General features: G+C 38.7%; 1 protein-coding gene across 1 annotated transcript in view; it reads left to right on the forward strand.

Annotated features, from left to right (window-relative positions):
• The window catches only part of Clasp1 (cytoplasmic linker associated protein 1), a 271,969-nt gene that overhangs the window by 138,601 nt on the left and 120,011 nt on the right, over window positions 1-13,357 (forward strand). Inside the window, exon 9 of the mRNA XM_071619271.1 lies at window positions 12,375-12,527. Coding sequence (XP_071475372.1) covers window positions 12,375-12,527 — 153 coding nt within the window. The remainder of the gene's footprint in view (window positions 1-12,374; window positions 12,528-13,357) is intronic.

Below are 13,357 nucleotides of genomic sequence, written 5' to 3' on the forward strand. Positions count from 1 at the left end.
TGCATAGCTTCCATTGTATCCTTTCCATTTTTGTACTGAGAAAAATGACAACATTTCCAACCAGGTTGAAAAATTTTATATGTCCCATTTTCTTCTTCTTCTTGAAAAATTTTATATATTCCATTTTCCTCTTCCTCCTCTTTATCTTTTTCTTTTTCTTCTTCTTCTAAATATTTTTAGTTGTAGATGGACACAATACTTTTATTTTGATTATTTAGTTTTTATTTTTTTAAATTGTGGTGTGAGGATCAAACCCAGTGCCTCATGCATGCTAGGCAAGTGCTCTACCACTGAGCCACAACCCCATGCCCTATTTTCTGATAAAAGCAAATGCATGTTTTAGTTTTCTAAAGAAGGGAGAGGTTTTTCTTCTTCTTCTTCTGAATGTATATATAGAAATAATATGTTACAGAGCGCAGTTAAATAGGTCCTATTGCAGAACTGATGCATATTGACTAGATTAGGGGAGATGTCTATATTCCACTCCTCATATTTGTGTGTGTGTGTATTTTTTTTAAAATTTTTAATTTGTTAACATGACAGTAGAATGCATTACAATTCATATTATACATATAGAGCACAATTTTTCATATTTATGGTTGTACACAAAGTAGAGTCACACCATTCGTGTCTGCATACATGTACTTAGGGTAATGATGTCCATCTCATTCCACTATCTTCCCTACCCCCATTTCTTCCCCTTCCTCCCCTTTGCCCTATCTAAAGTTCCTCCATTCCTCCCATGCTCCCTACCCCATCCCCACATATCAGAGAAAACATTCAGCATTTGGTTTTTTGGGGATTGGCTAATTTCACTTAGCATTATATTCTCCAACTCCATCCATTCACCTGCAAATACCATGACTTTATTCTCTTTTAATGCAAAATAATATTCCATTGTGTATATATATCACATTTTCTTTATCCATTCATCTACTGAAGGGTATCTAGGTTGGTTCCACAGTTTAGCTATTTTGAATTGTGCTGCTATAAACTTTGATGTGGCTGTGTCCCTGTAAAATGCTGTTTTTAAGTCCTTTGGTTATAGCTGGAGGAGTGGGATAGCTAGGTCAAATGGTGGTTCCATTCCCAGTTTTCCAAGGATTCTCCATACTGCTTTACATATTGGCTGCACCAATTTGCAGTCCCACCAGCAATGTATGAGTGTGCCTTTTTCCCCACATCCTCGCCAACACTTATTGTTGTTTATGTTCTTAATAGCTGCCATTCTGACTGGAGTGAGATGAAATCTTAGAGTAGTTTTGATTTGCATTTCTCTAATTGCTAGTCCACTCCTCATATTTTGATGGAGGAAGAATGTAGAAACTTTGAAAAAGCTGAGTACTATGATGTATGCCTCCTAGCCACTTAGGAGGCTGAAGCATGAGAATCACGTTTGAGGCCTCAGCAACTTAAGTGAAACCCTCACCAATATAGCCAGATCCTGTCTTGAAATCAAAAGGGTAGGTGGTAAAGTGTCCCTGAGTTTAATTCCCACTACCAAAATAATAACTACAGCAACAACAATAACAATAGGAAAAATAAAAAGAAATTTTGAAGAAAAAAAGTCCTTTATCCAGACACTAACTCAGTGTGGTTTGTGATTTTGATGCCTTTCATAAGCACCCTCCAATTTAGGTTAAGATTTAGGCATCTTCCAGCTTAGGTTAAAATGAAAAGCCAGGGTGCCACATGGGCAAGAAATATAGTCGTTAATCAAGACCTCCGGAGACCAGGCAGGAAGCAGGTCTGATTTTATTGCACAGTTACCATGTATGTATACTCAGGCAGCAGCTAAGCGGATTATAGGCAGCCACCAAAGCAATGTCTGCTAACTGCCCTTGCAGTAGCCAATCGAGGAGTGAGCTGTGGAGCAAGCTCAGGGATTACAACACATGGTCTCACCCCAGGGCTGTACCTACCTGGTAAATGGCCTGCCTCTCTCACGCCTAGTGGGAGGGGCGTGGCCTGCCACTCGGGCGCCCTTACCGGAAGCCATGTATGCAGTACTCCATGCACTTGTCCCCACAGTGTGTGTCTTAACATTCCTTTTGTTAAAGTTCCTGTGGAGTATTTTATTTTCCTTGCTGCTGGTGTTGAACTGTTTTATTTCATTTTTGGACAGTTCCTTGGTGATGTGTAGAAAACAAAATTGATTTTTGTATGTTGGTTTCATATTCTGCAATCTCACTGAACTCATCTATTGTTTCCAGTTTTTCTAGTGAATTCCTTAGCATTTTCTGTATAACAAGATCATGTCATCTGTGAATTTTTGAGGTGGTTTTATTCTTCTTATCCAATCTGGATGCATTTTCTTCTTCTGATTTGATTGTCCTGCCTAGAACCTCTAGTACAATGTAGAGTAGAAATAGTGAGAATGGACATCTTACCTAGTTTCTGGTCTTGGGGAAAAATACCTATTCTTTCACCCTTAAGTATTGTTCAGGTGGTATGTTTTTGTAGATGCCCGCCCCCCCTCCCCAGTACTATGGATTGAACCTAGGGGTGCTTTACCATTGAGCTACATCTGCAGCCCTTTTTATTTTTTGAGACAGGGTCTCTATAAGTTGCTGAGGCTGGCCTTGAACTTGTGATCTTCCTGCCTAAGCCTCCTGAGTTGCTGGGATTACAGGTGTACATCACCAAGCCAATTTGCACATGGTCTTCATCAGGTTGAGAAAATTTCCCTGTAATTCTTGGTTATTGCATTTTTAACATGAAAGGGTTTTGTGTGTTGTCAAATACGTGTACTGTGTTTAGAAAGTGTGTTATTTTTGTCTTTTGTTATGTTAATATAGTATACTAAATTAATTGATACTGCATGCTAAACCAACATTGCATTCCTGGGGTAGATCACACTTGGCCATGGTGATAATTATGTTTGTATGTTTCTTGGTTTGGTTTGTCAGTTGTGTTTAAGAAAAACAAAGTGTGTTTTTATCTTCTGCCCTCATACCACAACAGTTAACACTACATAAGACCCTGAGATGACCACAGACGCTGTAGGGGTTTTTCCCCATCAACAAGCAAGCTGGGCTGCAGCAAAAACACAAGTTTTCTATTCCATAGGATGAGGGCTCAGTCCCCAGGACTGCCACCATTTCAGACCCAGTCACAAGCCCAGGCCTCCAAACTTTGACTGACCAGCTACGAATTAGGTTCTCACAACTCACTTCTCAGGTTCAGTTAATTTGCTAGAGTGGCTCACAGAATGCGAAGAAACACTATACTTATATTTATTGGTTTATTATAAAGGATATTTTAAAGGCTAAACATAAGCAGTCAGGAGAAGAGTTATATAGGGCAAAGTCTGGAAGGATCCCGAGCTCTGGAGCTTCTGTTCCCCTGAAATTCAGGTGCAGCTTCCTACAAGCCTCCACAGGTGCAGCTGGCCAGAAAATCCCAAACCGTCCTTTGGTGATTTCATGGAGACTTTACTGCACGGTCACGGGCAAGATTAGAGCATGGATAGCCGTGTCACGATGTGATCATAGATCAAAAGAGTATGAGCTCGTGCTAGTAGACTGAGTGAGGAACCTGGCAAAGCCTGTCTATTTAGAGTCTGTTGAGGGTCTTGGCCTTTGTGTCGAATTCCTTCTTCATGGGCGTGGGCCAGGACCACTTCTGAAATGGAGATCACCTGACCTGCCAGAACGATAGTGAAAATTTCTTTTTGTGTAAGACAGAGAGGCAGGGGTAGATGGAGTCTATTTTTACTTTCTATGAACTGCCTTGAGGAAGAGAAACCCTAGTTTCCATGGCCTTCCTTGGGGAGAAAATGGAACAGGTGGAAGGAGAGCAGGAGAAAGTGAGAGAGCAAGAAGGAGAGAGACCTTGCTTTCTGAGGCCTGCCTCTGGGGCCTGAAGTGTTCCAACATTGTTCTGCTCACTGTGGAAATAACAAGGGTTGTGGGATAAAACACACACACATAATGCATATCATATCATATCACATCACAGTAGTATTTTGTTAAGAATTTCATCTGTATTCATAAGGGACACTAATGATTCTCTAAGAAATTATCTTAAGTACAAAATTTCCATAAGTAAGCAACCATCTGTTATAAGGATTGTGCAAAATGATGATAGAAAGCACTTAACACTGTGCCCATCACAAAGTAAGTGGCCATTTTGTGTGAATTCCTTTTCCCAGTGGTCGTCACTTGATGTTATGACTCTGGATTGAATCCTAGCTTCATCCATCTTCCTGATAGCAGTACAGCTTTGAGTATATTGTTTCTGAATGTCTTATTTTAAAAATATGTTTTGATCTTTAAGATTGGAGTAGAACAGTTCTTCCCTCTTAGGGTTATCAAGAGAATTTAATTCATAATATGCAAAACCAAGCATAGGGCCTGGTACATGGCTATGTAACTCTTGTTACTCTTAAATGTGTCAACTACAGTGGTGTGTGTGAACAGTGATAAGTTTTATTAAAATTTATTAGACAAAATTGATACAGAAAAATATTTACTAAGTATTCATAAAGGGCAAAACATTTTTTGTGTGTGCATGTGTGTATAAAATGGATATATTTGAGTGCACCACAGTCCAGGGATGCATATAAAATAGCTAGCATTTTAATTCTTGGAGCTTATAATTACTTAACCACAGAACTTCAACAATTAATTTAAAAATGGGTACATATTCTACCAGAATAAAAATAAATATAGAATAAATATAAGTATAAATATATATTTCTTTCTGGTAGCAAATCAGTGAACTTAAACTATTTTGGGTTGTAATTATCGTACTTTTTTGTTTTGCTCTCAGATACTTTTATATCTTTGACTTTATTATACGCTCTGATTTGAATGTGGTTTGAGTGTGCCTGCCAAGGGTTTATGTGTTGAAAACTTGGTCCTCAGTGTGGTGATGTAAGAGATGGAGGAACCTTTACTAGGTGGGGTCTAGTGGGAGATGATTTTGTCATTGATGGCACTGTCCTGGTAAGAAGACAGTGCTGGTCTTAGAGTCAGCACTTTCCTAGAAAGTGATTATTATAAAAAGAGCAAAAGACCAGTCCCTCTCAACCTGGCCGCTAACCCGCCATATGGTCATTCTTGGATGCACTCCACCAGGATGTGACACAGCCCTCACCAGAGGCCAGGTTGATGGGGCTACCCGATTGTGGACTTTTAGCTTCCCAAACTGTGAGCTTCGTAAACCCCTTTCTTATTAAGTATCAGCATTAGGTACTTTATTATAGCAGTGAAAAATAAGTTAATACATTATGTAATGAACCCTTATTCAGTTTTAAAAAGAAATAAAAGCTCCTAAAAAAAGATATGTGAAGAAAAGTTTGCATTCATTTGCAGACTTTGTTTTTCTTCATATGGACTGACAGAATTCAATGTTTGAATGCCTACTGTGTGTTGTATCCCCCCCACTCCAGGAACAGAGAAATAGCCCATATCTGCAGATGACTGATTTCGGTGTGGGGTGCAATAAATGGCACATATGTGACAGGTAGCAGAGAAAAAGGCACTGTTAACTCCTTCTGGACAGACCCGGGCAGGATCTCAGGGGAGCTAACAGTAGGCTGGTGTTTTCCAGAGCACATCAGGATGTCTGGTACAAGACTTGGATTCAGCAGAAACAGCTTTTGCAAAGAACAGGAAGGAAAAAAATTAGGGGATGTTTGTGAAGAGCGGCCACCCTCTGGGCTTATTATGGTGTCTCTGCACCCTCTTCTTGGGAGTGCTAATTATATTCTAGCTTCTAGGCTCCTTTACTTTTTATTCCCTTGGAGGAGAATTTCAGTAGCAGGGAGTGGGTGAATCTGAAACCCTGTCAGGAATATTATCTTCATCCACAAAGTGTCCTGGATAAAGTGAAGCAGAGGTAGTTGTCTTTTTGCTTTGGAGAATGAGGAATTTCCTCCCCCTGAGGCTTCCACCAGGCTAAGTCTGCCTCAAGCAAAGAGAGGAAAGGAAAGGCTTTGGTGGCTTATGTCCTGGCCTTCCTGCAGATGGTCAATGAATAGACATTTCTTAGTTTTTGTGATGTTTCTTTTTAAAATTTTTGATGCTGGGGATTAAAGCCAGGGATGTTCTACCACTCCTTTTTATTTTTTGAGACAGCATTTTAAGTTGCTGAGGCTCGCCTCAAATTTACTCCTGCTTCAGCCTTCCAGGTCCCTGGGATTACAGGCATGCACCACCAAACTGGCAGTTTCTTTGAATCCTTGTAGATGAGTGTTTAAATTTTCCAAATGGACAGTATCATCTAGAGCTTGCAAATCCAAGTTCCAGATACCAACTTGAAGTCTTTCTTTACATTCACATCTCTGCCACCCACTTACTCAGATCTCTAGTCACAATGGTATATAATGCTCCTTTAGATCATTTTTTTGGCCCATAAAATCTATGTGGCTTGTTGCTTTATGGCTTTCCCTACCCAGCCTGATTAAAATTCAGTTCCAAGGCAGATGGATTCTGCTAAGGGATCCTGAGGGACAAGTCCCACAGATGACTGTGCTTGTATTCCAGCCTTTGTGTTTTTTGCACTAATTCTTCCACTGTGTTTTCAACTCTGTTTCGTATCAGTAGTTGTTAATCAAGGTATGCAGTTTTATTTTGCTTCCCCTTTCACTGTGTCTACTTAATTGGATTACTAGGAGTGGGGTGATTGCAGCTAGATGAAAATTTCACTGTCATTCTGTAGAGACTTCTAGTTCTGTAAAGAACTAGAGCTTAGGTGATTTGTAAAAGATTAAAGGAGGTGGCTGTGAACTGGAGACTGCAGTTGGTTTACACCAGATTTCCACCCCAGACTGTCAGATAAGAGAAGTGTCAGTCAGAAGGCAGTGGTGGCTGAAGATAGAATTAATGATTTCTCTGGGCTCAGAGAGAATTTATCTTTCTGTAAAACGATTTTCTGTGTGTAACATATGTTGTTGTATTGTGTGAAAATTTTTAAACTAGTTTAACAGCAGAAGATTGCATAGTTAAAAATACTCATTTTCACACGTTTTTGTCTTAGTTAAAGAGAAGCTATATACTAACAGATGTCTGCTTACTGGAAAAGCCTAAAGAAATGGAAATTTAAGTGGCTAATAGAGCTTGGTATGGATGGATTTAATTGAGAAATGCTGAGATAAGTTAGCACCTGGGACTGGGGACTGTGAGCCTCCCCGTCTGGGTTGACCACTCTAACACATCCAGTTGTGGATGCAGCTTATTGCCCAGTTAAAGAATGTCCCATTCTACACAGGAAGTTCCCAGCTAACTGAAATTAGGTACCTTTCTTACAGCCCAACTTCCATTTTAATTTCCTTTAATTTCTGAGTGTCCAAAAAGCTGGGAAATACAGACTAAACTTACTTTTCCACAGTATGTTAGTTAAGTTTTCAAATTGTAGGTTCCATTGGCTTTTATCCTCCAGACATTTTCCAGGTGAAGTACCTCTAAATTTAAACAGTGTGCCCAGTTATTAATTTGGAAAGTTTCCCTGAATTTCTAATACAGGCAGGAAATAGGAACTACTCTCTTCATTAGTACACACATTGCATGAAAAAGAATCGAATCTTTCGATGCTGATCCTGGGTGGTTACTACCAGTACCTGCTATTAAGCAGCTCAGTTACATAGATGTCATTTGATCCCTGTAACGTCTGTGCATTTTACATAGTTTGGGTTCAGAGGTTTTTCTGTATATGTGTTTGTGTTTCATAGTTTCTGTTTAACTACCAGACTTCGAACGGTCACTTCTTACTAACATCACTTTGCTTAACCCCTACAACCCCCTTTTTGTTATCCCTATAATTAGCTGTTTCTAATCTGCTTAGGAAATCAGAAAAGTGAGCTTGTTAGATTCATTCCCAAAGTGTAAGTAAAAAGACCAAGTAGGACTGTCAGAGCTCAGTTTTAAAAACCTTGCCAACAACACCCTGAAGGCGTTTCCATGAGTTGCCCTGAGTGTTGTGTCTTCTCAGTGAAGTGTGGCATCTTCAGTCTTGGTCAAGGATGATTAGCTTAAAATCACTTTCATTTCTGCACACCTTAGTTCCCCTGTCAATTTTTTATTTTTTGTGTGTAACATATGTACATAGCAATATATATCATCATTGTAATTTCACTGGCCACCAGCTTATTTTATTTGCCCAGAACAGGAGGCTATAAAAAAGAATGAAAAATAAACATCAGGTGTTTCATTTTTGTTTGAAGCTTTCAATTAAAGTATAATTAAGGTATTAGGATAAAGTCTTATATTTATTCACATAAATTCACATTCACCATCTCTACTATTCTTCATTTCTTTATGTAAATCCGAGTTTCCAACTGGTATGTATTTCTTTTTGGCTGAAGATAGTCCTGTAACATTTCTTGGAGTGTGGGTCTGCTGGTGGCAAATTGTTTGTTTTGTTGTGCCTTTATTCTTAAAATATAATTTTAATGTTTATAGAATTTTAAGCTAATAATTTTCTTTCACTATTTTCCATAAGTCATTCCATTGTTTTCTGGCTTAAAGGGTTTCTGATGGAGTCTGATGTAATTTTGTTTGTTATTCTAAATGTAATGTGTCTTTTTTTCCGCACTAATTGCTTTTCACTTGTTTTAAGCGATTCGATGATGAGGTACCTCCATGTGCTTTTCTTTGTATATGTTTTGTTTGGTGTTTTTATTTGGGTATGTAGGTTCATAGTTTACAATAAATTTGGAAAAGTTTTGGCCACCATTTTCTTCTCCTTCTCCATCTCTCTCTTTCACAATATTGGGGATTAAACCTAGAGTGTTCCATTGCTGAGCTATATCCCCAGTCCTGTTTTCTTATTTTTAATTTGAGACAGGGTCTCACTGAGTTGCACAGGCTGGGCTTGAACTTTTGATCCTTTTGCCTCAGCCTCTTGAGTGGCTGGGATTACAGATGTGCACCACCACATCTGACTGGCTATCATTGCTTAATATCTTTTCCTGCCCTACCTATCAACCCATCCCCCCATCTTGCTGGGAATACAGTGTCATCTGTGTTAGGCAGCTTGATATCCTTCTGGCTTGTGAGACTATTCCTTTCATTCTTTTACATCTGCTTTGTTTCTGTGCTTAATTTTGGATAAATTCTGTTTCTCTGAGTTTAACTTCTCTGACTTTTTTCACATTTAATTAAATTTTCATTTCAGATATTTTTAAAAGTTTAAAGCTCCATTTCATCCTTTTGAAATTTCCTTTTCTCTTATTGTGTCAGTGTTCCTTTAATATTGAGCATAATTATATGAGCAATGTGTATGTTTTTATCTGAGTCATTTTTTAGTTACTATTTTCTGATCCCCCTACTCAGATTATGGACCATGTTTTCCTGCCTCTTGTCATGTTTAGGAATTTTTGATTAGATGTTTTATGTTGTGAATGTTACATTTTGGAATTTCGGAATTTTGTTATATTCCTTTAAACAATGTGATGCTTTGTTTTAGCAAAACAGTTAAATTTACTTGCAGACCTGTCTAATCCCCTTGAGGCCTGTTTTTAAGCTCTCATAGGGGCAGGTTTAGTGTATCCTTCACTGCAAAAATAATAGCTCAACTCCAATATAAGATCCGACTCTCTGGGGGTCTCTATTAAATACCTTGGATAAGTCACTGAAAACGTTCCATTCTGGCTAATTGGGGCTTGAACATATTCATACTCGATTGTTCACTTTACACTTTACTGGTTATTTTTCACATTGTAAGTGCAGTCATAAGTTGATTGTATAGCTCACCTTGCTGCTTTCTGTTCTGGGGATCATAGTTCTGCACTGCCTATTATCCGGTATCTGAAAGTTGTTGTTTTATATATTCTGACTGGTTTCTTAGAAAAGGTTAAGTCTAATCCTTGCTTGTTGCATGCAGAAATCCCAGGGATTTCATTAAAATTGGTTCATTGAAAATTATTTTTAGTAATTAAACACAGTTCTAAATAGTATGTCTATGTGTGTTACAATTCTAGACCAAACATAATTTACACAAATTTTGGAGTGAAATATAACAGTGTTTTCATCTCCCCCGTTGATTTTTAAATCTTTCCCACAGACTGAATCTGTTCCTGTTCTAAGCAGAAAAAGAAAGCAGTTCTTCAGTCTATTCCCATAATGACAGAGGCTCAGGCACTCTCGGAGCTCCCGGGAGGACAGATAGGTTTCCATCAGTCCTTGTCACTGCTAATGCTTGCAGTGCTCAGCTGCTGATCTCTCCTCTGCCTTGTACTTATCCTTTATATTAGGTCTAGATTTTCCTCTTGGGAAGGAATTTATGAATGTGCTTTACAGTTTCTGACTCCATATGGAAGTCTGTTTAATAGAAACTGTACACGTGAACCAGTAAGAAATTGATGTGTGGATTGAAAGAACCCTATTGAAACAGTTTAGCGTGGTGAGACAATCTGGGAAATGTGAAGCTCAGAGAAAGGAGCTGGTTTACATAAGCATGACTTTGTAAGGACTATCTCCCCTCCCCTCAAGTTGAATAAACTAGTAATTTGAAGTTCATTGTTGGTGAGTTTTAAGGCACACAGGGCTCTTGAGTAAACACAGTCTTGGCTTTTGATAGTTTAGCTAAGAAGCAGCAAGGAGAAAAGGATGCCATTTTTATCTGTTTTTGTTGTTTGGTTAACAATCATTTACTTTGGATCTGTTGGTAATGTTCTTAGTTTTCTTTTCTGTTTTTAATTATTCCAATTTCACTTAGCCTCCTAAATGACTCACAATTGCTGCATAAGCTCATGGGGACTTGGTATATAAGCATCATGATAGTTTTTATTCTCCATCATTAAAATGTCCTTTGTACACATGTTGATTTTTAAGGATCCCACCCTCCAGTTTTTCCTCTTTTTCTTTTTAATTTTGAATACAGCTTGAGGAGCATTGGTTGGATTCACTGCTGCTTAGAAAATTTTAAAGTATTTATCAAAAAATGTAATTTAAAGCCGGGCATGGTGGCTCATGCCTGTAATCCCAGTGGCTGCTAATGGCTGAGGCAGGAGGATCACAAGTTCAAAGCCAGCCTCAGCAAATGAGGCGCTAAGCAACTTAGTGAGACCCTATTCCTAAATAAAAAATACAAAATAGGCTTGTGGATTTGGTTCAGTGGTTGAGTGCTCCTGAGTTCCATCCCTGGTACTCCCCATCCTGCCAAAACTTTACTGAAAGAGAAATGTAATATATGGAATATAGAGGGGGCTTTTTTTTTTCCCTTGCCTATTCAGTTGGTTTAAGTTTTAAAATGATAGCATTGAATGTTGGCAAGGATATGGCTGTATGGATATTTTCTTGACCTTCCAGGAAAATGTACACATTTATACGACCCATCTGAAGACAAATTTGGCAATATACATTAAATACTTCTATACTTTTGACCCCGTAGTATTATGACCAAAAGCTTGGTTTTTGTCCCTGATGCCAATCCAATAATGAGGACACGGTCTCAGAAAAAGGAAAAAGAAGGTTTATTGCTTTGTTAGCAAAGGAGAAGCCAGGGGACTCCTGTCCCAGAGGCTGTGATTCTGTCCATCAAGTGGAACAAGGTACTTTTTAAAGAGGTGGTTCAAAGGCTATACATTCCATGTGTTCTCTGTTGGAGTTGTGATTCACTTGGTTAATTTGGAAGATAGTCATTTCTGAGAGCTTCTGGTGCCATCCCCAAAGTCTTCATAAATTACTTCATTTCTTTGGTGGATGTGTACTCAGGACAGATAACTCTGCCTAGGAGGGAGAAGAAAGGTGATCCTGTTTCCCCTGATATTAGGGAAGGGAAGAGATTAGGGAAGAGCAGGGAGAGAGGAAGAGAAAGAAACCTCCATTTAAAAAATAAGTCTCAGTGACTGAGCAGCAAAAGCTATATTCAAAGTGTAAAGTGGACCACTGTTACAGTATTGCTTCTAAGGGTTTCTTTCTCTTAGAATTGTTTGAAATTAAAACAAAACATATATGTAGAAAGGTATTTATAATTAAGGTATTATTTTTAATGGTAAGATATTAGGAACACCCCAAATGTCTAAGATTGTGTGTTTCAGTATGGCATTTTCTATTTACAAAGTACCTTACAACCATTAAAATGGTTCTATGAAAAGTATTTTGTCACAAAGGAAAACTTGACAGGTTTGAAGTCACCAGTATTCCTAAATGATACATAGTCTATTCAATTTATTTACAAAAATGCATAAAGAGCAGTCTGAAATATTTTCCAAACTGGGAGTGGGAGGGCGTTCTAGATATGGGAAGGCAGACATGATATTTGCAGCTGCATTCTGGGCTTGCCAGGCCTTTCCAGACCCTGGCAGACACCTCTGTTTCCAAAGGAGCAGGCAAACCCATTCATCTCCAAGGCTGGTGGTTATATTATGTATAAGTGAAGAAAGTGCTCTCTTTTTTAAAACAATGACTTCTGTGCTTACTGTTCAGATAAAAATTTTGATGATGAAGATTCCGTGGATGGTAATAGACCTTCCTCTGCCAGTTCTACGTCATCCAAAGCTCCTCCAAGCTCACGGAGAAACGTTGGAATGGGAACCACCCGCCGGATTGGGTCATCCACTCTTGGATCCAAGTCTTCAGGTAAGACCAAATCCCATGTGGTGTTATGGGGCCAGCTGTGCATGGTACTTGCCTGCAGTGTCCCTCAAAAGTGAACTCTAGACTCTGAGAATAGCACATTATGGCTTTCTGTCTTCAATTGAATTAACACTGTGCTATTGATGCTGATAAACTGGTAGGATCTAAGTTTAATGTGCTGTGTGGATCTTTGCCACAACCTGGTGAGGCAAAGCCTATAGGAGGACAAAGTGAATGTAGAGGTGAGCATACCTGAGGCATTATTAGATCATCTGGATCTAGTCTTGCCTAAAACTGACATGGGACTTTTTCGCCAATTTCTGTTTATCAAGACTGAGAATATCCAGAAGTGAGATTGGACCTTCTGTCTTTAAAATATACTTTGTTCTCTATAAGTAGCATTATTGCTTGCAATACCAGCATAGATATGGAATTAAATAAATGATAGATTAGGTGTTTAAAGCTCTAAAAGTGTATTTACATTGTCTTCTTCCATAAATCCCTTCTGTCTCCTGCCCTATAGACTGTATGATCTGTTATTCTCAACCGGCATTTTGTTGTCACATTTTAGATTTATATCCATATTTCCTACTTTTTACCTCTAAAAATTGCAAAGCCACTGCTTTTAGAACTCTGCTATTTTTTTTTTTTTTCATTGTGGTCTGGGAATTGAATCCATGGACCTCTGCCACTGAGCAAGATTCCAGAGCTTCTTATTTTATTTTGAGACAGGATCTTGCTAAGCTTACTAAGCCGGCCAGGCCCTTGTGAACCTCCTACCTTGAGTTACAGCACTCACACCATGCTCAACCTTGGCATCAGACTTTTTAGCC

The sequence above is a fragment of the Marmota flaviventris genome, chromosome 11, assembly GCF_047511675.1.
Source record: "Marmota flaviventris isolate mMarFla1 chromosome 11, mMarFla1.hap1, whole genome shotgun sequence".
NCBI classification, from domain to species: Eukaryota; Metazoa; Chordata; class Mammalia; order Rodentia; family Sciuridae; genus Marmota; species Marmota flaviventris.